This window comes from Barbus barbus (assembly GCF_936440315.1).
Source record: "Barbus barbus genome assembly, chromosome: 24".
Classification (NCBI taxonomy): domain Eukaryota; kingdom Metazoa; phylum Chordata; class Actinopteri; order Cypriniformes; family Cyprinidae; genus Barbus; species Barbus barbus.
In genome coordinates this window covers 28727871-28754370 of record NC_136752.1, presented here as the reverse complement: position 1 = coordinate 28754370, position 26500 = coordinate 28727871, and the positions used below count along the sequence as shown (strand labels likewise).

Genomic DNA, 26500 nt, shown 5'->3' with positions numbered 1-26500 from the left:
AATTTAGAAAATTGTATTTTCAAACTAATAGAAGGAAATGGTATCCAGTATAATATTTGCTCTACTAATACATTTACTGATGAAATCATATATTATTTATTTGCATAAAGAAAATACTTAAAATAAATAAATAAATTATTTTTTTTTTCAAGAAAACCTGAATTTTTTATTTTAGAAAACAATATTGGGCAATAGTCTTAAATAAACAAACAAACCCCAAACTCTGCCTTTTCATATTTTTCCAGATCTGGAAATGACTCAAATCAAATCCCACACTATTCCATACTTGGATCTCTGCCTTTTTACCTTTTATGCATGCGTGCATGATGCTTTGAATAACGCCTATGTAGGCAGCACACTAGGGTTTTGGAGCAGAGCCGTGTTTTGAAGCGTTACCCCGCTGAGCGTCTGGCACAAACACACATTTGCACACAAACCCACTGGAATCTCCACAGGACACACTGCCATCACAAGCGTTCACACCAAACACATGTATGTGTTTCACACCGGGATCATCCCGTCACGCGTGTGCGATCACACCCATCATGCATCAGTGCTGTCAGAGCACAAATCACCACGCGACGTTCTGAAACACACAGCCCATCGTCACGGCGACGTCTCCAGGGCAACAGGGGAATTCCGGAAACTGAATGTTAATTAAAACTGTTAAATAGCAGGACGAACCAGACCCCCACGACAATTCACAGCCAATTATCACACGCAGCGCATTAGAGCACAAACAGACGCCAGACGCTCTGCAAACACTGAACCATTCATTCAATGGAAAAACTAAAATATTTTTCTAAATTTCTGTCTATTTTCACATTTAATTCAATGTGTTAAATTGCATACAATTTTAAATATTTTAAATTCATATTATAAGCTTTCAAATAATAATAATAATAATGATAATACATATTTTAATAATAAATAATAATATAATAAAAATAAAAACAATAAGATAATACTGATTAGAATTACGTTTTCACTGACTGCTTATAAGTTTGAAAATAATATCGTCAAAATAATACAATTATACAGAATTTTCATTTTCACTGACCGCATACATTTTAAATATATTACATTCATCTAAGTTTTAAAATAATATTTACAATAAAATAATATTTTCAAAAATAATAAAACAATACTTGCATTACATTACAATCACATCTTCACTAATCGCATACATTTAAATATTTTAAATTCATATAAGTTATAAAATAATAAATGTCACTGATTACATGTATTTAGAAAATTTTCTTTTAAAATTATGAAATAATATTCTACAATAAAAAAATCTAAAATAATACAGATAATATTTACATTTTAACGGACTGTGTTCATTTTAAATGTTTTAAATTCTTACTATAAATGAAATATAAATACAAATATAGCAAATATTTTAAAGTCTTAAAATAATATTGCCAAAACTTCATTTTTAATTCAATGTGTTATATGCTGTTTCTTTGTCATTATTTATGAGAACTAGTAGCAGTTTCTGAGTGAAAACAGTTTCAGAGTAATTCCTGCGTCATGCTGTAAGAGTTTGCGCTCTGAGAGAGTGAAGTCACGCACCTTCTTGGCTCCGGTGAGCGCAGATTTCTGTAGTTTACGGTAACAGTATTTTGCATAGCTGCTAATCGCCACTCCTGCAACACAGAAACACAAGCAGACGTCAAATATAACACACATTCAGCTTCAGATATTCAGCATCTTAAGAGCCTAATAACTGCCGGGTCAGTGTGGAGCGTACAGTATAAAACAGTGTCTTAATTTCACTTTGCTGCGTGCTTTAACAGTTTGCATGTTGCATGAAGCAAAATATGTAAACTTAATATTCATTCAAAAACAGTTTTGACTTTGCATTCCTTACTAATTGTATTCTTGCTAAGCATTGAAAAATTTAGCAAATTTGCACACTATTTATCTACTGTAGCTTCACATCCTGTTGTGTGTTTTATCATTGCTAATATCACTGGAATACTTATAGTTTAGATCAAATATTTTGGTATATTTCATTCTAAGTTCTGAGTTAAAAACATTACTGAACAGCAGCATTATAAATATTTTTTCAAAAAAAATAATTGAATTTATGGTTAAAACTATTGAAAAAAGCATATATATATATATATATATATATATATATATATATATGCTATATTATATATTATACATATATATATATATATATATATATATATTATATATTATACATATACATATATATACATATATATATATATATATATATATATATATATATATATATATGTATGTATATATAATTAGCTTCTCAATTAAATGCATCTAAAATTAAAAATGAAAACAGGAAATATAAAAATCAAATCAAATTCAAAATATAAACTTGAATTAATTAATTAAAATGATATTATAATAGTATGCCAGTGATACTAAAATAACATTCACATGTTTAAATACTTTAAAATCATATTATAAAATATTCAAAATAAAACGTTACTAAACTAACTTCCTAAATATGATTAACTAAACTTTTAAAATCCTTTTAAAACGAAAATCTTCATAAAACTAAAAACTTTTTAAACTTTAAAATGATTATTTAACATAATTCAATATATTTAATATAATTTATATTTTACAATTTTATATTACTATATTTCATATATTTATTATTTAATATAATAAAAAGACATTAAAAAAACAAGACCTAATAAAAATGAAAAAAGCACACAAAAATTGCTAAAAATTTAACTATTAAAATTTAACAGAAAATAAAAATAATCCAATTCAAAATATGAACAAAAATCAGTCAGTGATACTAAAATAAGATTCGTATGTTTACTCCACATCCAAGTGAAAAAATGTCTATAACTTGATTGGAATTGCAGGAATTGATTTATTTGGATAGTGGCTTCTGTCCAGATTATAAGCTATTAAGTATGGCTTCTTTCTTGTTATTTGTGAAATTTACTAGCAATTTCTGAGTGAAAATTAGTATTTCCTGCATCATTGTGTAAGAGCTTTGCTTTTTAAATAAAGATGATGCCGAATTCCTGTTCCAGCAGGAAATGCATGGTTGTTTGGCAGGATTTGTGCATACCCTTGGTGTCGTTGAGCGGGTCCATGTGTCTGTAGATGTAGCCCTCCAGGTAGTTGTGGAAGCGAGGCGTCGGGGGGAAGAAGGCCAGACAGATGGCCATGAGCTCCCAGCCTCTCTGGAGACTGTCGTAGCGGAAGTTCTCGGTGGTCTGTCGGCACAGCTGGATGTAGAGCTCATCCCGCAGGCCCTGGCAGCTCCAGCCCCTCACTGCCACCTCCAGAGCCACGGCCAGCGGCTCGCCTCTGCCCCGCCGGTCACCCATGTAGGTCTGGATGAGCTTGAAGAGCTCCACAGCCTCGCGCTTCACCGTCCGGTCCGTCGTCATGATCATGGGCTTCTTGATGGGCTCGCTGCTCCACGCCAGCATGTTGGCGATGGACACTTTCCTCCTGAACAGACCCTGGAAGGCAGGAGCAATTTTGTTGCCGTTTTTAATTAATATTTTTAATACATTTTTATTTGTATATTTTCCATTTTAATTTTAGGTTTTAGTAATTTTGTTTTTATATATTTTTACATTTTATTTTATATTTATTTTGATATTTTTACATTTTATTTTATATTTTTAATTTTAGTTTTAGTATTTTTGCTGGGTTTTTATTAGTTTTTATTAATATTTAGAATCCATTTTTATATTTTACATTTTAATTTTACAACATGTTTTGTTTTGTCATTTTTCTTAGTTTTTATTAATATTTTCAATAAGTTTTTCATTTTATATTTTCCATTTTAATTTTAGATTTAGTTTTCTTATTTTGTGCTTTCGTGATGTTTATTAGTTTTTAATAATATTTTAAATTAGCGTTTATTTTTATATTTTCCATTTTAATTTTAGTTGTGGTAATTTTGTGCGCTTTTGTAAATTTTATTAGTTTTCATTAACATTTTGAATTAGTACTTATACTTACATTTTTCATTTTAATTTTAGTTTTAGTAATTTTGTAATGTTTTTCTAATTTTCATGAAGTTTTAAAAGAAAATGTTTATACAGTTTTTATTTGTTTTATTTATTTTAGTGCTAAAACTTAATAAAAAAATAATGTTGCCTTGGCAGCTAATTAAAAAGAAATATATAATTTTTATTTATTATATTATTTATTTCATTTCAAGTAATTAAATTATTTTTAATGGTTCTAGTTTAACCAAGATTACTTTTCCAGTATCACATTTCAACCCTGTACAGCCTCATATATGAAATACCAAAATATTAAAAAAAATATAAACAAAAAAAATAAAAACGTTGAATAATTGAAATGAGAAAAAAAAATCTATTTTCCATGTCAATTTTAGTCTTAGTGTTTGTTGTGCGTTTTTGTCATTTTTATTAGTTTTTATTAATATTTTGAAATAGTTTTTAATTTTATTCTTTTCCTTTTAATTTTGTCATGTTTTAGTAATTTATTTTTTTAAATGTTCATACAGGTTTATTAATTTTTAGCTTGTAATGTAAATCAATGAGATCCAAAACAGTATAGCAGATAAAAGTATATAAATATCAGTGGTCATTCTATATCTCCAATAATATGTCTTCGTAAGATGATCAAAACATATAATGCAATGCAATCCAATGATGACTGAGGCCTTAGATATTAAGGAATCACATAAGAAATAGTAGGTTCATAGGCTTTAAAGGGTGTTTTGGTGTACCTGCGTGTGCTTGTTGAAGTGTTTGGATGCCCAGTTCTCGATGTCCGTCTCGGAGGATGGTTTGCGGAGCGTGAACTCAGGGAAGACACCACAGCTCACACTGGGCATCATGTTGCGAGCATTACGACTGGCCTCGAACTGAGAACATGCTCCGAGATCCTCCGACTGAAAGAAAGAAAACATTGTGTGTTGATGCTGAAGAGCAGCATTGAGAGCAGAGGAAGAACAGATATTAAAGCCATCTCAGCTGCAGGATCGGGTCAAGAGGAGACCAAGAGGAAATGAGTCAAGCCCCAAAATAATGAGACTAACAACAGCAGCAGGACTGCAGAAATACCTCCTTCAGGCAGTTATACAATTATACAGTTTCACATGATTCAAGTGCTTTCCTCTCGTGGCCTCAGTAACATCAGCCGTTACGAAACGCGCCATGCTAATTTAAACACGCAGGTACATATAAAAAAACAACACAAAAAACCTCACAAAATATTAATAAAATTTGTACAATTTCTGAAGAAGGGGAAAACTACAAATATAAATATTTATCTACTGGATGATGCTGTTTATTTTTAATTGGCAAACATTATTTTAAATTGTAAAAAAATTTAACTATTTTACTTATGAATATTACTCATAAATATGAAAAAATAGCAATAAAACTAAATTTAAAAAATTAATAGTAAGGTGTATGATTAAAATGAGAAAAGAAAACAAATTGCTGTTGAGGTAAGAAAAAATAAGAAATAATAATAATAATAAATTCCAAATAATTCAGTAAAAAAAGGAATGAATAATTTATTTTGGGTAAATGCATCTTGTTTGCATTTAGATGCAAAAATACAGATTTTTCTTTAGTGAAAAAAATGAAACAAAAACAAAGACCATGTTGATGTTTTTTATGTTGTTTTAAACGTAAATATTAAAAGTATCCATAAAAACTAAATAAAAGAATAATAAAAAAACGAGAAAATAAAAAAGAGAAAATAAAATTCAGTTGAGGTAAGAAAAATTTGTTTAAAAAAGCAACAACAGGAATGTTGTAATAATAATAATAACAATAATAATATCCAAAAAAAATTGTAATTTGCTTTGAGTAAATGCATCTTGTTTGAAAGATGCAAAAAATACTGATTAAGATTTATTTTTTTTGCAGTGAAAATAATTTTGCTTCCAAAAAAGAAAAGAAAAAAGATGATGCAGGACTTATGAATCGTTTATTTTAACAGTGAATCATTCAACTCCTATGTGGATAGTTTATTCACTTGAACTGAGCAAACGAACTGATTGACTGTAATTCTGCATGTGTGTCATAAAGGTTTTGAGGAGGCTGAGCTCTGATGCTTGTGGAGTGTTTCATGGAAGGTGATTAACTTCAGCCGTGCGTAAAGACCATGAAACTTGAGGGACAGTCTATCCTTGCTCCTTCCTGAATGACTTCATATTCTTGGCTCCAGAAATACAGTTCATTTGAGCAAGCAGAGCAATTATCAGTCCTAATGATTCCTGTGAGTCTGCTGAGCATCATAACGAACATCTGAAACAGCGTGACTTAAGTGTGTGTGTGTGTGTGTGTTCATTCAATGTTTGAGCTCCAGACACCGATGAATACTCCAATTATGTGAGTTACTGAGAAATTTGAAATCCTCCCAGAACGCCCCAGTAACTGCATAGCAACGTTCTAAAGCATACTCAGAACAACCTTAGCAACTACATAGCGACACTCTAAAAACTTCCAAAAACGCCCCAGCAACTTCATAGCAACATTCTAAAACATACTCAAAACACCTTTAGCAATTGCATAGCAACGTTCTAAAGCATGCTTAGAACAACCTTAGCAACTGCATAGCAACGTTCTAAAACATAATTAGAACAACCTTAGCAATTGTATAGCAATGTTCTAAAAACCTCCAAAAACGCCTCAGCAACTGCATAGCAACGTTCTAAAACATACTCAGAACACCCTTAGCAACTGCATAGCAACGTTCTAAAACATACTCAGAACAACCTTAGCAACTGCATAGCAACGTTCTAAAACATACTCAGAACACCCTTAGCAACTGCATAGCAACGTTCTAAAACATACTCAGAACAACCTTAGCAACTGCATAGCAACACTCTAAAAACCTCCAAAAACGCCCCAGCAACTGCATAGCAACACGCTAAAACATATTCAGAACACCCTTAGCAACTTCATAGGAACATTCTAAAACATACTCAAAACACCCTTAGCAATTGCATAGCAACGTTCTAAAACATGCTTAGAACAACCTTAGCAACTGCATAGCAACTTTCTAAAACATACTCAGAACACCTTTAGCAACTGCATAACAACACGCTAAAAACCTCCTAAAATGTCCAAGCAACCATTTTTGAACCGGAGTACACAGACGAAGAACTAACCGCGCAGTGTTGGAAGTAACGCATTACAAAAGAAACATTATTACAGTAATATATGAATTAATATATAAGTAATATAACGCATTACTAATATAATTTGGGTAATATTATTACAATCTCTGTAACGGATGTTGCAACAAAATAATTTAACTCAAAATTAAGTGGTGAATTTACCAACATCGCAGAACAGCACCAGAGAAAATATTCCATGGGTAAAATAGTTTTTATAAAACGGATCGTTCCGGTCCTTGACTCTGATTGGCTGAGCCACGTTCGCAGCTGTTGTAAAATACTCTACAAACCTACACCTTTGTTTACTTTGTGTGTTGCTCGGCAACCACTTTTGTTGCAACCACAACCGTTTCTGAGAAACTACATTGTTTGGTGGAAGAATACTGTTTTTATTAATATCATTACACTTTATTTGCTCTGTTTTATTTTGTGAAACCTTACTATGTATATGGAATAACCGTTTTATAAAAGCAATAAGCCGCGTGAAGCCGTGGTTTACAGTGAATTTATAACAGCTAAGGGGCTTTTTGCGTCGTGCCTAACAATACCCCTTAGCTGTTATAAATTCACTGTAAACCATGGCTTCTTGGGGCTTATTGCTTTAGTCTATTTCCTGTTTCTGGAATTCGATGGTTGAGATGACTGCAAAGATGGATTCTACATTTGTGAGATGGACACACTCCCGTTATTTAGAGTTCATCAGAGAAAGTCATGTGCAATCTATGTATGACACCGAACTCTCAACATCGAGAAATAGCACAAGTAACTGAAGAAACACCTGGACTGGTGCCACTAACAAGGTCGGAGTTTAACAGAAATTAAGTTTCAAGGCAAAGCGAGTTTTCAACAACGTTTTAGAGAACTGAGTCGGGGCAGAGTACCAAAACAAACGTGTAGCCAATCAGCAGTAAGGGGCGTGTCTACTCGTGATATGGAGGAGAGAGCGTTCAGTGAACAGCCGAGTCGAGCGACAGAAAGATAGAGATAAAAAACAAAAGAGGAAAACATCTGCAGAAAGATAAGGCAAGAAGTAGGACCCGTGTAAATATCGGATCAGCTTTCCAGCGCTGGAGAGAACTCAAGGAGCGGAAGGCCTGCGATCGGACTCCGAGGTTGCTTTGTTTCTTCCCGATATGCGAGTAACACTGTGTCTACACCAGACGCAAAAGCTGTATTTCAGCCGAGAATATAGTTGTTTAAAACTCAAATCTGCAGTTTATTTATAAAAACAGCGCCTATTGAAAATGTGCTTCGCCGATTTCGGAGACCTGAGCTCCACGCGATCACTGGGGACTCAGTGCTCATGTATCCCAAAGAGAGGAACATAACCTCGGCTAGTCCTTCTGACATTTGCTGCTGGCTCTGATGTCTCTGTAGTGGTTAAACATAAGATATAATTCGTTTTGGGTAAATCTAACAGGTAATCTTTGGTCTTTATTCTATTGTTCTATTAATATGTTAAAATGAAAATGAAAACAGGCAATGTTTGATATAATATTTTGTTTCATTGTAATAGTATGTACGTTCCCTGAACTATATTTCTGCAGCTATTAATATGTTTGAATGAAAATGAATAGAGTCAGTGGTGTTTGATATATTTCGTCTGTAAATACAGTGAGGAAGATTGCAGTAGCCGGGAGCTGACTGACGTTATCAAGTACGCTGCTCTTTGAAGAATTACCGGACTTGCGTCGGTCCGTCCGCGGGGGAGCTCACACTCCCGAGTCTAACTCGTGAAGTCCGAACTACCGAGGATGCAAGTCCGAAATTTGCGTACTTGGTATTGAGAAACATGCGCAGACCTAACATTAAGTCACCAGACTATTTGCCTAATCTTCTCAGTAGTTTAGACCGCGATGGAAACGCAGACAGCCACAGGTCTGGGGGAAAAAGTTCCTGGGACATATTGTTCCAGGTAATTTCGGTGGGAAAGCGGTTTGTTTCACAGAACTAATCGGTGCCTGGGTTGCGTAGGATACATATATGTGGGGCAAATCTATCATAATAGGGGCGAGACCCTTTTGGGGTAGGGGCGTGTTTGTTTCGGTGATTTCAAATATCAACATTGGCTTCCAGAAATAGCTTACCCTGCCTTTAACTAAAAATAACAAAATCAGTTGTTTTTTTTAAATCATGTTCTATGTATAAAAGGAATGAATACGCTAAATAAATATATTTCACTTAAATAATTAACAGATTAACAAAATGAAAGAAACAGACTGAATGACAAGTAGCCTATATGCTGCTGAGTTTGGTTCATTTTTGTGAGTCGCAGCGCTCTACAAACAAGTTCACGGAAAGAAAACCGAGATGACAGAAATAAAACTAAACACATTGCAGTTTCGAATAATCTGTATGACCAAAAAATTAGTATTTTTGTTGCATTTTTGCAGCCTGTTCATTATCAGAATAAAATATAGTCAATCAAACATATAGCTGTACTAGTTAATTTAAATATTCTGTCGTACAATCCGTGCCAAGTACATATTTGCTCATGTGAAGAGAATGATTTTTATTTAGCGCGTTAAAGGGGTCATCGGATGCCCATTTTACACAAGTTGATATGATTCTTTAGGGTCTTAATGAAAGGTCTGTAACATACTTTGGTTAAAATTTCTCAATGGTAGTGTAAAAAACACCTTCTTTACTCTGTCAAAATCAGCTCTGTTTTCAGCACGCTGTTTTAGTCCATGCTTCTTTAAATGCTAATGAGCTCTGCTGACTCCGCCCCTCTCTTCCGTGGAGTGATGAACAGACCATAGATATGTGTAGATCCCTATTCGACTGCTCCAGATACCATCTCGCATTCACCATAATAATCAATAAATATTCAAAAGATATACAAGCGTATAACATGCTGTTTTAGACGCACGCAGTCAATGCGCTCAAAGATTCGCCGACCGTTCCAAAAATGGCGGATGGCTTATGCATCGCGGCCCATAGAAACAGTCCATAATGAGGCATCTAGGTATATATATCTATGGAGCATACTACTAAACTTCAGCCGTGAAACTGGCTAACTAGCATGTTATTAGGAAAGGCGATTTGCAAAGATTCATAAAAACACTTATACTCACTTCTTCTCTAGATAAAGCTGGATCACGAATGATTAGCGTGAACATAGACGCATTTATGTAGATCGGGGATTGGCTGGATCACTTCAAAGCAAAAGTAACATTAATTCTCTGTGTCTTCAGAGGCTCAGATGTCGGGAGTTAATGATGACTGCTATATTCATTATTACATTCAACAACTAAACACTTTAATCACTTAACAGTAACAGCCTGATTTGAGAAAGGGGGTTTTAAAATAGGTATTTAGTTAAAATACTGGGTGGATTTGTATCATTATAAGATGGATGTGTACACACTTCCAACCCACATTTATGTTCAAACAGCTTGTAAAGTGAATTTTGCATCCGATGACCCCTTTAAGTACAAAGCCTGGTTTACATAATAAATAATAGTTTAGCATTCACATACATAACGAATTTAGAAACATTTAAATGGATTCCTGCCGAATGAGAGAGGTAGTCTGCGTAAGAACAATGCCGTTTGCTTTCAGTCTCGCTTTAAATTCATTCATTTTGGGTTGTTCAGCAAATTATATTTTTAATTCTTGTTGTGTTCCAAATACCGTTCAAGGCTAGCTATTGTGTTAGGCCTAATTATTTGTACATTATAACATTCCGCTTTAATTACCGGTATTATTTCTGAACATAATAATGCGGTTTGTGCTTTTGTTAGTTTAACCTAAACTACAATGTAACATTAATGTAGACCTACATACCGGTATCTAAATATGATTTTATCAGTTTTAATGCTATAGTAGACCTACCACATCACCCTCCGGTGGATGTATAATGAGCAGCAATAAACTACATTTTAGCATTTTAAAATGCCTACTCAAATTTCTGTGGATATTTTGGTGAAAGTAACTCAAAAGTAGTGAAACATTACAATTCAGAGACAGTAATATTGTAATGTAACTAATTACTAGAGTAAAACTAGTAATATATAATGTATTACATTTTGGAAGTAACTTGCCCAACACTGTGCATCATAGAGCTAGTGCAAGATGAGCAATTGTGGTTTATATAGTATATACATTTTTTATTTTTTAGAAAATGACAGATGGTTTGGCTAGATAAGACCCTTATTCCTCGGCTGGGATCATGTAGAGCCCTTTGAAACTGCACTGAGACTGAAATTTGGACCTTTAACCCTTTGATCCCCATTGAAGTCCACTATATGGAGAAAAATCCTGGAATGTTTTTCTCAAAAACCTTAATTTCTTTGCAACTGAAGAAAGAAAGACATGAACATCTTAGATGACATGGGAGTAAATTATCAGGAAATTTTCATTTTGGAAATGAACTAATCATTTAACAGTCCTAAAACAAGCTTGAATTTCTTTATGCAAAATATGCTTTTGATGTTAGGCGTGGAATGTGGTGATGTCAGTCGTGCGTGTTGGTGATGATGTTAGTGTGATGCCTTACATAAGCGTGAGCACTCTTCAAACTGCACACACTGAAATATTGATGTGGACTAGCAGGGCGTGTCTCTGTATGTGTGTGTATGTGTGATCTGCTGGACAAACACACTGAAACTGCCTGAAACCTCCCAGAAAACACTGCGAATGGAGAAACATCACAAACACCACCAAACCCTGAAGTGTCTGCGGCTGCAATTGCTTGGGCATTCTGGCAGGTTTATTTTAAAGCGTTGCTATGCAGTTGCTAGGAGATTCTGACAGGTTTTTAGAACGTTTCTATGCAGTTGCTAGGAGATTCTGACAGGTTTTTAGAGCGTTGCTATGCAGTTGCTAGAGTGTTCTGGGTGGTTTTTAGAGCATTGCTATGCAGTTGCTAGGGGATTCTGACAGGTTTTTAGAGCGTTGCTATGTAGTTGCTAGGAGATTCTGACAGGTTTTTAGAGCGTTGCTATGCAGTTGCTAGGAGATTCTGACAGGTTTTTAGAGCGTTGCTATGCAGTTGCTAGGGTGTTTTTTAGAGCATTGCTATGCAGTTGCTAGGGGATTCTGACAGGTTTTTAGAGTGTTGCTATGCAGTTGCTAGGGTGTTCTGGGTGGTTTTTAGAGCATTGCTATGCAGTTGCTAGGGGATTCTGACAGGTTTTTAGAGTGTTGCTATGCAGTTGCTAGGCTGTACTGGGTGTTTTTTAGAGTGTCGCTATGCAGTTGCTAGGGGATTCTGACAGGTTTTTAGAGAGTTGCTAAGCAGTTGCTAGGCCGTACTGGGTGTTTTTAGAGCATCGCTATGCAGTTGCTAGCGTGTTCTTTAGAGTGTTTCTATGCAGTTTCTAGGGTGTTCTAAGAGGTTTTCAGAGTGTTGCTATGCAGTTGCTAGGATGTACTGGGTGTTTTTTAGAGCATCGCCATGCAGTTGGTAGGGTGTTCTTAAGAGTGTTGCTATGCAGTTGCTAAGGTGTTCTAAAAGTTTTTTAGAATGTTGCTATGCAGTTGTTAGGATGTTCTAATAGGTTTACAGAGTGTTGCTATGCAGTTGCTAGGCCGTACTGGGTGTTTTTTTATAGCATCACCATGCAGTTGCTAGGGTGTTTTTTAGAGTGCTGCTATGCAGTTACTAGGGTGTTCTAATAGGTTTTTAGAGTGTTGCTATGCAGTTGCTAGGGTGTTCTAAGAGGTTTTTTGAGTGTTGCTATGCAGTTGCTGGGGTGTTATGGGAGGTTTGCGTACCTGTTCCTGCTGAAGCTGCTGTCTGCCTCCATTACTATCATCAAATAGAGCAGAACCTAAAAAATCCTCCAAGGAAACTCTCACACAGTTTAGCTCGGCTCAGCCCGGTATCTCCAGAACAAAGATATCAGTGGTTGGGTAACAGGCGTCTGAGGGTCAGCCGGCCCAATTAACCTCACTGGCAGCGCTTAAGCAGCGGGTCAGGCCTGATTCAGGACAGTTAAACGCTCATTATATTGGGCTGAAAGAGCTCAGAGTTCAGCTCATCAGAGGATTCCAGCTCATTCACGACCTCAGTGCCAATGTGTCCGAAAACACTTTCTACTGCGCTGCTGAAACTGACATCATAACACACAATCAGCAAATGCAATCTGAGTTCATCGCTGTTAATGAAACAGTGTCTAACATCTAATGAAGCCTCAGTTTAAGTGCATTCCTCTGGTTTTTGATTATATTTTACATTCCTAATATTCTATTCCACTCTAATCCATTCTAATTTCATTCTAATCTAATTTCCATTCATTAAAGTGATTCTCAATGTTTTATGTGTTTCCATTTGAACCCCTTTGAGCTTGAAACGCTGCTGAGATTTAAAGTTCATATTTAAATCTCATGTTCATAGTTCTCTGATGTTGGTCAGTGGTCACGTGACATGAAGGTAAACAATCGCAGTGACATAAATATGGGAATCTCGGCAATGTTTTGAGTTTCTGATGCAACGTGCATGTCGTTGTGCATTACCTGCGAGGGATGGAGGTAAGGTTCAGGTGATGCCAGGTTGGTTTGCACCGACAGACTCTTTTCTAGCAGTGTCTGAGGAAATGCCAGTCTGTCCAGGGTGGCACGCCTCCAGTGGCTTTCCTGTTGCGCAAGAGCCTCATCTTCGCTGAACGCCCGCACCACTGGGCCAGGCAGTGGCAAGGGCATCGCCCCATCGCTTTCATACCCGTCTTTCGATCCCTGGTCGGAAGACACGCCCCCTCGTTGATGTAACATCTGCTGAGCCTCCCATGCCAACCGGGCTTGGGTGATCATTGCCCCAAGACCGGGCCCCATGCCATCGCCCTCTCCTCCTGGCAAAGACGGCTTCCGGTTCTTACGTTTCCGATTGCCACCATTGAGATCGTGACTGTGCTGTAGCGTAAAGGAGCCGCCGTAAGAAAATCCAGCTGACAAGCTATTCGAACTGGTTGTCCCATAGCTCAGCAGATGCTCGGTCGTCCTAAATCGAGGGGAGGAGCCGGACTGCTCGACATAAACTAGCTGCTTTACATATTCCCGCCCAGCGGCGCTATACTCCCGCCCACTAGAGTTGTAATCCCGCCCACCGGAGCCGTAGTCCCTCATGCCTGAGCTATAATCCCGCCCACTGGAACAGTAGTCCCGCCCTGCAGAGCTGTAGTCCTGCCCACTCGAGCTATAGTCTCGATCGCCCTGATTAGGCGTTTTCTCGGGCGTAGAGCTCCGCTGTCTCGTCAACACCAGTTGACCGTAAGGAGATGGGCTTTGCTTGGGAGAGTGGTAAAGACCTGGTTTTCGCGCCGGAGACCTGTCGGAGCCAAAAAAGGCCTGGTCGCAGTGCATGTCAGTGGGCGGTTCCTCATAAATAGGCGGGGACTGGTATTCCGAGGGTGGTTCCTCATACAAAGGAGGCTCATAAGCATAGCGGGGGGACGATGGCTGGGAATCGCCCGAGCAGCGCCGCTGAGTGCCGCCCAAGTCTGCTCTCTTCAGGAACGGAGACTGCATTGCCGGGCGGTCGGGCAGGGACAGGGGCGTGGCTTCGGGGTCGGAAGGAGCATTGCTGGACGAACGTCTGGAGCGTGGGGAAGAACTGGAGTATCCATTTCCCTGTGTCAGAAAACTGGGTTCCCGATCCGACACTTTGATGAGCATCCGCTCTCTGGTCCCTGTGCCCCATCTGAATCTGAACGAAAGAAAATAGAAAATAAGAAAAAAATTTGTAAAAAAAAAAAAAAATTGTAACAAATGTTAAAATAATTTTAATAAGAAATATTTTTATACTATTTATTAAAGGAGTATGAAAAATAAAATAAAGATTCAATAAATGAACACATATATATATATATATATAAACATTTTTTTTTTTAGTTAAGACTATAAATAAGACTATTTAATAATAAATCAGATTTTCTTCACTGTTTATTAAAGGGACATATTAAAAGTAAAACAAAACAAAATAAAAATACAAACATTTATTATTAATAAAAAATATTAAACTTATTTTATTTTACAATACATCTCCTTGAATATGTAGTAGTAAATAAATATTTATTAAAAGTCAATAAATATCATAAGTGAAAAAAAATAATAATAATGAAAAACATTTTTTGTAAAAAAAATTTAAAATTTAATAAAATATAAAAAGTAAAAATATAAATAATAATATAAATATAAAAATTTATTTTGAATAAAATAAGCCATCTTTCTTTGCTCTGTAGACATTTCTTAACTTTCAGATCTCAAAACTCATTTTCCAGTGCAAAAAGTCAAGTTTATTACAAGTAAGATGTTGAAACATCTTGTTCTGAAATGATCACAAACCATTTTACTTCTTAAATGTGATGAATTTCCAAGAATTACCAAATATTCAATGAGGAAAAAAGGACTGAGTGGGATTTTCTTTTACATGAGGATAAAATAGAGATTTAATGAGAGGGAGTGATGTACTTTGATGAAAATGTTGGGTTTGTTCAAATCACTAACTATAGCAATAATAAAAGTGATGTTTGACTTCAAATCGAGCACCACTAAAATCTCAGTCCTTCAAGCCTTTCAAGGGCAATTTTAAAAGATCTAAATCTAAGAGTTCTGTGAGTTTAAAGAGCACAGAAAAGGCCTCTCAGCATTAAGAAAGAAGTGTGTAAAATCAATTCAGCACTTGGCCACCACGGCCCTCTGAAGGCTCCCCATGACCAGACTGGATTACACAGCCAAGTGTGTGTGTGTGTGTGTGTGTGTTCGCTTCTTTAGTAGCCGGATTAAAACTCTGAACACAAGAAACTTATCTCTCTCTCCGTCTCTCTCTCGAGCAAGAGACCCACTACAAAGTGAGCAGTGTTTTCCTCTTGATATTAATTATTCATGGATATCCGACCTTCAAATCAATTTACACATTCTATGCTTCTCTCTTCTTTCATTCCCTCTGCCTCCTCCTCCTCCTCTGTCACACAAAATAATTTCACGACCCTCCCTTCCTTGTCCCCGCGCTCCTTTTGGGATGAAACTATTTAAGTGCGACACCGTTGGAATATTAAATCTAAAACACAGCTTGAAGCACTATACCTGTTTTCTTCAATCATACCTTTTATTCATTTTTTTAATGCACACGCAAAATCGTACATATCTCTCACCATTAAGCATCAAGTCATCCGGCATTAACCGTCCAAATGTCTTCCGACTGCCCATTTTTCTCAGGTTTCCGGAAAGATTTCAGCAATTACATGCAAAATCACACTGAGTTTGTGGCTTTTGTGGAAGCATAATGCATCGTGTAATAACATTAGAGCTCATGGTAGGTCTGTCTGGAAAGGTTATACTGTTATTGCTAAAAAAAAAAGTTCTCTAGAGACAAAAAAATTATTACCTTACACACTATAATTATATTTATGCTATTTTTGCAGTATACAGTATGTATTCTATGTACAGTATGTTGATTTGCTGTATGCATGGAACAGAGTGCAACAGTCTGAAATTAATCAGCATTTTTGTCTTGCTTTCTAATAACAAATATATAAATATTCCTAAATCAAGATTTAAGATATTACATCTTATTTTCCAAAAAAAATGATCAAAATTAAATGTGTTTTTTGCTTAAAACAAGAAAAAGTATCTGTCAATGAGGCAAGAAAAATAAACTTAATTCAAAAGGAAAACAAGATTGTTTTTATGACCCAATAGCAGATATTTTTTCTTGTTTTAAGCAAAAACTAAATTTTTTCAGAAAACAAAACAAATAATTTTGCGTCTCAAATAAACATTACATGTAAACATATAATTAGTTTTTTTGTAGTTTGCAAACTATATACTGCAAAAATAGCATGAATAGTATTATAGTGTGAATTTATATTATTGAAGTCTCAACAGGAAGCTATTTATTTCTGGTCCAGTTGAGCTTTCAAAACCACTTACAGCGATGATCTAATGAAACAAATAAAAACAAGAGCTGTCCGTCTTAAGGAGCGTCTGAAGACCGGCTGTAAGGGATGTGCTGTTGGACGGGGACGAGGAAGCTCGCTCAGACGGTCAAACTAAATGAAATCTGACTTCCACCGGTGTCGTCTGGGTGAAATCAAAAGGGATTCTGGGATGTTTTCCGTGTCAGTTCCTCCAGGGCTCGACAGTGCAAGCATTTCACTAGCGTTTAAGACAAAAAATAGATGTGTGCGAACAGTAAAATGTATTTAGGAACATGTCTGCGAATAAAAAAGGCTCAGTGAGTCCTTAAAAAGTCTTAGATATCATAAATGCTATAACAAATGTCTTAATTATCAACTGAAGAGGTCTTAAATTTAAGGATGGAAAAAGATGTGATGATCTCATTAAATAAAAGGTATCAATTAATACCTCACGTTTTAAGCTAATAGATCCAGCAATAGCGAAACACAGACATTTCAAAATAAGAGTCCCAGTGTATTTCAGGCTTGTTTATAGTTAAAAGTCCTGTATTAAGGATTTTTCCCCCCTGGTTATTATTGGTATTTTGCTTAAACTATATATATATGGGTACAGTATATAATGGGTGCCGTCAAAATGAGAGCCAAAACAGTTGATAAAAACATCACAATAATCCACAAATAATCCGCACCACTCCAGTCCATCAGTTAACATCTGGAGAAGCCAAAAGCTGGGTGTAAGAAACAAGAAACAAATCCATCAAGACATTTTAACATTGAACCGTCGCTTCTGGTAAAAATATGAGTCCATAATCCATAATAATGCTTCCTCCAGTGAAAAAATCACATCAAAATCCACCCACATGCTTGCATTGAGCTGTTTTGGCTTGTAAACGGTTAGGGTTAGGTCCTGATTCAGAACAGACCATTTGTTTTCACTGGAGGAAGAGCTATTATGGATTATAGACTCGTATTTTAGCTAAAAATGTCTTAATGATTAATTTGTTTAATCTTTTGTCTTCTCAAGACATTAACTGATGGACTGGAGTGGTGTGGATTATTGTGATGTTTTTATCAGACTCTCATTCTGACGGCACCCATTCACTGCAGAGCATCCATTGCTGAGACACTGATGCAATGCAGCATTTCTCCAAACCTGATGAAGAAACAAACTCATCTGCATCTTGGCTGGCCTGAGGGTGAGCACATTTTCAGCTCATGTTCATTTTTAGGTGAACTGTTCCTTTAAGATCTGGGATGCGCTCACCTGTCTCCCTCCTCGGCGGTGGACGTCTTCTCCTCCTGCTCCTGCGAGGACGTGGTGCTGACGGCGCTGCGGGCGGGGCTGCTGTCGGCGGAGGCACTGGTCGTGGTGGCGGTGGGCGGAGCCGTGTTGGTGTTCTGCTTGAGGGTCTGTAGTTTGGCGAGGGGGATGATGTCACAGCTGTGTGGGCGGTGCCAGACGGTGCACTGGGTAGAAGCGTTGTAGTAGTAGAATCGGGACGTTTTGGAGTCGAAAAGCTCCCACCACTGGTCCTGTACACTGCGCTTGATCTGCACACCCGCCGGGGCGTCCCAAACGCACTCGCCCGTCAGCAGGTTGGCATACATGCGCTCCCGGGTGCGCGGCTCGATGATTTCCACCCATTCCAACCTAAACACACACGAACATACAGAAACTCGCTTTATACTCAGTAATGAATTAATGGATCACACAAAACCTGTCAAGTTTTTTTTCTTAAGAAAATGAAGTCTACTTTTCAAAATTATGAAAATTTCATATTGTCTGTAATGCAGAAAAATAAATATATATAAAGGTTTTTAAATTATATATATATATATATATACTGTATATCCTACTACTTGTTTCACTTCTGTTTCAGTTTTTTATAACCATTTCTTACTATGTACAAGTAAGTTGTTGTCGTTTTTTTAGTATGTGTGTTTGGCTCAGTATTATTTTTACGATTACTGATAAACTAATGTAGTTTGATTTGTATTATTATGTCTGTATAATTTTTTTTTTTAAGTTTTAGTTTTATTTAATTACTTTATTTTAGTACTTCAACAAACTACATGGAAATGAAATAATATATAAATGGGTGTTTGGCTTAATGTTATGTTAAAATCTTTATTATACCCATTTTGAATTGTTTTTAGCTTTATTTTTTGTTTTCATTTAAATGTTTAGCTTTGAAATGTTGTTGTATGGATTTGTCATTTTTATTTAATTTCTTTATTTTCTTAAATGTTTATATATAGTATTTATAGAGTTAAAACTTATAGTTTTAGTTACTTTTGCTTAATTGTAAGTCGCTTTAGATAAAAGCGTCTGCTAAATGACTAAAATTAAGTAATATATATATATATATATATATATATATATATATATATATATATATATATATATATATATATAAATGAGAAACTATACTATATATATATATATATATATATATATATATATATATATATAGTATAATTTCTCTGAGATCTTAAAGGAACAGTTCACCCAAAAATTAGGGTTATAGTAGGATTACAGATATAGTATATATATATATATATAGTAATGAGAAAATATAAGAAAGATATATTATAATGTATTTAAATAATGTATATTATAATAATGAGAATCTAATGAAAATCATTAATTTTTCTTTTTTCTTTTTTTTGTTTGAAGAAAATGAAGCATCCTTTTTTGAAAAGTAAAATGTATAGAATTATGACATTATTTTATGGAAATTAAACTACTCTTTCTTTGAAATTCTTGCTACTGAAAACATATAACAGTATTGAGAGAGAATCCAATGAAAATCATTCTAATGAAAATTAAACACATTTTTCCCTAAAAATTCCGTTAAAAAATATAATAAAATAAAAGATAAAAAGTAAAAAGTTTTTAATATAAAAATATACAACCATAAACACATTTTCGCTCTTAAATTCCGTAAATAAATAAATATATGTTTTTTTATAAAAACATACAATTTTATTGTCATTAAAATAATGCCACAATCCATAATACTTTAATAGTTCTTTATGCAAAAATAAAAATATTGATGCAAAATAACAACAAATATTAAGGTTTTGGGGTGATTTATGACTGATTTATGACTGATAGGTTTTTGTGAGATGCACCCATATACGGAAAGAGAAAGTCATGATGTCAGAGAGAGGATTACAGTCATATATAGAGTCATCATGATTTCTCATATGAGTCACGTATTGCTGTGTGTGTGTGTTTGTGTGTGTTTGTGTGTGTGTGTGTAATATATACAACATAAGCTGCAAACCCCAGTCAGAGAGAGATGCTCGTTTTATTAGATTGCTGTGCATTTGTTTACATTTTTTAATAATTTATAAGCATGAATAAAAATCTTATGAAGCCTAAATATAAAAGCTAAAAAGATTTTAATATTTTCCAAAGAAAGTTAGTAGTGATGTTGAACAAGACACATGATTTGAAGCACAAACTCTGCAGAATTTAGCAAAAACTGCTCTAAATAATGCAAAAGGTCTACACGTTTAAAAACTGAAAGAAAGACATTTTTACCGCTACAGGCTGCGTGCTTATCTGCGTTCAGATGTTATTTTCATTGTATATGCACATTTTATGTGTGTGATAATCAGCTCTGTTAATCCCATAGTAAATTTCCTCTGATCCCATAATCAAATCTAATCTGCTCTAATCCAGGATAACCTGATCGCTCAAATCCTGCTGAAAGCATTTTTGGGAAGCTGGTCAGAGGGGACGCTGGGTAATTTGATCTGTCTGGATCTTCCATCTGAATGTACTGAAGCATATGATCAGATTGCACTCCTCAGGATTTCAATATGTTCAGCTAATGCATCTTCATAAACGTGTTAATCGGGAGGTGTATTCATAAGAGAAGTGCTCGAGACTCAATTTTATGGAGATCACGGTTACAATGCAATACTAGAGCACTGCTCACTGCCTAGTGTGTACTGTATAGTGCCGATATTAAAATAAATCATTTAAAACCATTAGTTCAGCGAATGGTGACTAGTCATAATCCTAGTTTTTAAAAGAAATGAATACTTTTATTCAGCAAGGATGCATTAAATCGATCAAAAGAGACCAGAATAGATCTTTATAATGTAAAAAATATATATATTTCAAGTAAACACAAAAATATTGTGCAGCACAACTGTTTTCAACACTGATAATAATCAGAAATGTTTCAGTAAATCAGTATATTATTATGATTTCTGAAGATCATGTGACACTGAAGACTGGAGTAATGATGCTGAAAATACAGCTGCAGATCACAGAAATAAATTACATTTGAACATATATTCAAATACACAAGAATTATTTTAAATTGCAGTAATATTTCACAATTTTTACTGTATTTTTGATTGAATAAATGCAGCTTCTGTGAGCAGAAGAAAGTTTTTTCATTAAAACATAAAAAAAATTACATACCCCAAACATTTGTAGTAGTATAAATATTGCTAGTTTGCATTTATTTATTAACATTTTAATTTAACAACATTTGACAGTCTGATCAAATAATCAAGTAGGATTATTATAGTTAAAACTAAAATCATTTTAAAAATACTTTGTTACTAGAAATAAAATAAATCTTAAGTGAAATGAGAGAAAATATTAAAAAAAGATTTCAGTTAACATTTCTCACTATAATTTAGTTTATCTTGATGTACTAAAATAACTAACATTGAAATAAAACTAATAAAAACTATATATATATAAATATTGCACAAAATTACTAAAATTTCAACTAATATTAAAATGAAAGTGGAAAATATAAAAATAAAATTCTAAATATTAATAAAACTATAGTAGTATTTCAGTGATACTAAAATAACACTAAGACAGGTATGTTAAATATGGTCCGATACGACCTCATTCGTCACAGTAGAAATGCAATTCTGGCTAATTATCTGGAAAAATAAATCTCAAAATTAAGTGAGTTTATGCTTAAAACATGAACAATTATCTGCCAATAAAGAAAGGAAGAAAAAAATTAGTTTCCTTTTAAATTAAGATATTTTCTCTGACTTCTTTGGCTTCTTGTGATTGTTAGATATCTGTACTGGAAAACAATTCAAAAACACAGAGTAAGAAATAGCTTTTTTTGTAGTGCAGCCTGATGACAGGAGTTTATTGAATGGTAACGTTAGTAATGGTGTGATGACTGACGGTACGGGTGGAGTCGAGCAGATGCACTGCTATTGATTGACAGGCTTTCTGCTGCAGTGCTGTTAACAGCCGCCATCTGCAGCAATTACTGACCGCGCTTTACAAAGACGCCCTTTACAAGGTGCCACTAATCATGCGGCTGGATTTAAAGCTGTCGCTCAAAGCGTTCACCGCAGAACCACAGCAGGTGAAATCACAGACACTGAATAAAACACAACACCTACTATAACTGTGACAGAAAATGCAAATGAAAGAGCGATTATTCAAATCAGATCGAGCACGCTTACATCAAAAGAGCATAAATTCTGTTTGGTATCCTCAAAAATGACTCCTATTCCTTAGACGGAAGGTCAAAGGTCACACGGTGACCATCACTACAATCCTCTTGTCAGTCTATTAACCTCTCCAGCTCACTTCTATCCATTCTTCTGTCTACGACCTGTCCTTTACCTCTCTCACCGAGTCTATATAGAGATCTTCATCTGTCCTTCATCTCTACAGAGAGCACAGGGATTTAATGTGATGAGAGTTCAGCTGATAACACACGGATATAGAAAGGGATCGTTCACTCAGAGATTGCTGTTAATTTACTCATCCAAGATGTAGGTGACTCTTTTTCTTGAGTAGATTTTTATCTGAATCTGTGCTCCTTGGTGGTTTATAAAATGCAAGTTAATGGCTACCGTCACATTGAAAAAGTCAAAAATGCACATCAGGCAACACAAAATGAATACCTGTGGCTTCTGACGATATATTGAGGTCTTATGAAGCGAAACGATCCATCTGTGCAAGAAACTGAACATTATTTACAACATAATCACCTGTAATCCAGAGCCTCAGGCAAACGGTCCGGAGTGATTCTTTTGAACTGATTCTTTTTAGTGAGCTAGTTGAACCAGTTCACCTAATCAGACTGAATCAGTTTGTGGCTGGAGCAGAGCAGATCTACAAGTTACTCAATCCAAACTCACTTTCAGACGCCTGACAGTCACTCTGACTGGAAATGAGCCGAAATAACGGCGTATATGACCCAATGAGGAATGAACTGATTCAGTCACTGATCTGAGGAAACAGTTCGACTCGGACCGAAGACCGACAAGCCAAAGATATGCACATGGGTGAACTGAGAGCTTTAATGAAGGGGAGAAATGAACGGTTTCTCCTAGTTTATGCTCTGGATTACAGGTGATAATGTTGTAAGTAATGTTCAGTTTCTTGCACAGATGGATCGTTTCGCTTCATAAGACCTCAATATATCTTCAGGAGCCAAGGGTATTCGTTTTATATTGCCTGATATGTGCTCTCAAAGTGACAGTAGTCATTGACCTGTATTTTATGAATCACCAACAACCACGGTTTCAGCTAGAAATGCTCTACTAAAGAAAAAAAGCAATTTTGGATGGCCTGAGGGCGAGCAAATGAACAGCAAATTTTCATTTCTGTGTGAACTATCCCTTTAAAAGAGGGTAAATGACTTGAGAATCATAAATCATGACTTAAGGGCCTTGGAGCTCATGGTGAACCTTGAGAGGTTTATACGGCATCGCTAAAAAATCAATTTCTCCGTGGAGACAATGAATGGGATTTTACCTCTGCAACCCGTCTGTTGCTCTCAAAGGCCCCTTTAAAGCGACAGAAAGAACAGGCAGGATTCAGAGAAAAGCAAACAATGAAGATGATGAGAGGAAACAGAGAGAGGGACGATCCTCAGTGAAGTGCGACGGCTGCTATTAGACCCATAATTCTCCATGTCCTTGGCCGCAAACCTCATTTTAAAGACTGCACACTAATATTAATGGTGTTCTCTCAGGCATCTCTATAGCTCATTCTCACACATATGGATCTGAACTGACTGCTCACACAAATAGTAAACACTCATGCTACAGACGGCTTCATAATAACAGCCACGTTTCAGCGCTGAAGCCATCTGGAGGGTTTTGGGTTTGTGTTGATGGAGGAGTTAAGCCAGAGATCGGAGGAAGAGACTGATGAGTCCATCACAGCCGCTGCCGTAAAAGTCAATTAGCAGAACGGACACTGACATCTCATTTCAAACAGAATTAATGGAGCAATCGCTGTCCCAAACTCACACTGAAATCTAATGTGAAGCAAAATCTATTTATAGACCAGGATCAAAGAGAGTCCAGTGAAGTCAGAGAAGAACTCAAGGAGAGCAGAGCTTAAGAGAAAAACAGGTGAACAGACACCGTCGACAAACAGATTACAAAATATATCTTTAAAAAAATTAAGAAAATGGTTCAGAAGCTGCTAAACCTTCTGAAAATGACTAATTAATTATTCAAATAAATCTATAATAAATCAAATAAATATATAAAATTATATATATTTATAAACAGTTATATTTATATATATATAACATATATATTAGTTAAATATTTATATAATTTATTATATATATATATATATATATATATATATATATATAAACAGTTATATTTCTGAACTGTTTAATTTAAAATTTGAAAAATATTTTTTGTATGTAGTTTTATTTTATGTGCTTATAAATAAATAAATTAATAAAATAAAAATGTGCAAATAAAATTTGTGTGTGTGTATGTATATACATATATATATCAAAAATCAATAACTACTAATACAGACAGCCATATGTGGTTTAATTTAATTATTATTATTATTTTCTTGTGCATTTTTAAAAATATATTTCCAAAAATGTACATTTAAAAATATATATTTTAGGGCCAAACTGAGAAATCTGAGTCCCTCTCAGCTCATCTCCACAGACATAATCTGACACCTGGAGCCACTGATGATCATTCATCCTAATAAAACTCCCTCCTCCCCTCCGATTCCTCCATCCGCTCCTCGGGATCTCTCAGATTCATCAGATATGTCTCTACATTCATCCTGACCTTCACACACACTGAGAAACCTGGAGAAATCTGACAGAGTCTTGATCTGTGTGTGAAGACTGAATCTGAATTATACTGCAACACAAACACATTTAGAGCTCGAGCGTCATGGGTTTTTCTGTGGCTGATGGAGATATCTGGTAAAACAAGAGTGGGTTATGGTTAATATACTGCCATGGATACTGTACAAGCAGTCGATCATTATCCCCGAATAAACTGCCACAGGATCATCAGGACTCAAAGCAAAGCACTTCAATAATGAGCAGAGACTGTACCAAGTAGATAATATTATATGCCAGAATGAATCCAAAAGCAGAAGTGCATTGGAAGTGCAATCAATAGATTCTGAAATAATGAGCGAAATATAAGTCTATCACTATTTTCAGAATATTAGAAAAATGGACTAAAGCAAGAGTGAACTCGTCACAGAAAGGCAGACTAATTGGTCAGTGTTTTAAGATTATTATGGTCAATTTACCGAGTGTATTACGTTCTGTAGAGAAACTGAAGGGTGAGTTAAACCTCACAGAGAAAAAAGGCCAAACGGAGCTTGTGGCAATAAAACACTGATGTCAAAGAGGTTACAAAATACGACTGAAACTATTTCAGAATTTAAAGATAGAGAAAAGGTGCTAAACCCTCTGAAAATGTTATTCAGCCACCTCAAATGAAGCATTATGTGGCACTAAATATTACACTGACAAAAACTGGTGGTGAATTTACTTTGAAACAATTTTCACAAACTAAGTTTCATTAAGTAATTATAAATAATGAAAATAAATGGAAAATAACAGCGAATTAAATGTGAAGTTTTAGGTTTTAATTCATGCAAGTCATTTTCTGTCGTCATATCTTTTGTGAATTTTTATGATCTTTTACGCAGAGGAAAATATTGTGCAAATAAATCTCAGCAAATTGCGAATGTTTCATTTGTGATCATAAATACATATAGGCATAAAGTGAGGTACAAACGTCTGAAAATTGTATTTATTATTTATTTTATTTTTATAAGTAAAGAGTGGAATTGATGTGATTATATATAGTAAATATATATCAATATATGTATATATATATATATATATATATATATATATATATAGTATATATATGTGACCCTGGAGCACAAAAGCAGTCATCAGTAGCACAAGTATATTTGTAGCAATAGCCAACAATACATTGTTTGGGTCACAATTATACATTTTTCTTTTATGAAGATATTTTGTAAATGTCCTACTGTAAATATATTCAAACTTAATTTTTGATTAGTAATATGCATTGCTAAGAACTTCATTTGGACAACATTAAAGGAGATTTTCTCTATTTAGATTTTTCTGCACCCTCAGATTTTCAAATAGTTGTATCTCAGCCAAATATTGTGCTATCCTAAAAAAAAATCATACATCAATGGAAAGATTATTTATTCAGACGCCCT

The 26500-nt window shown here is 34.9% G+C and overlaps 1 protein-coding gene across 1 annotated transcript in view; it reads right to left on the bottom strand.

The window, feature by feature from the left end:
• Positions 1-26500, bottom strand: part of arhgap39 (Rho GTPase activating protein 39) — a gene marked incomplete at both ends in the record, with an annotated part of 51296 nt that overhangs the window by 9228 nt on the left and 15568 nt on the right. The window contains 5 exons of the mRNA XM_079375061.1: positions 1576-1649; positions 3080-3479; positions 4727-4891; positions 13598-14783; positions 18260-18646. Coding sequence (XP_079231187.1) covers positions 1576-1649; positions 3080-3479; positions 4727-4891; positions 13598-14783; positions 18260-18646 — 2212 coding nt within the window. The remainder of the gene's footprint in view (positions 1-1575; positions 1650-3079; positions 3480-4726; positions 4892-13597; positions 14784-18259; positions 18647-26500) is intronic.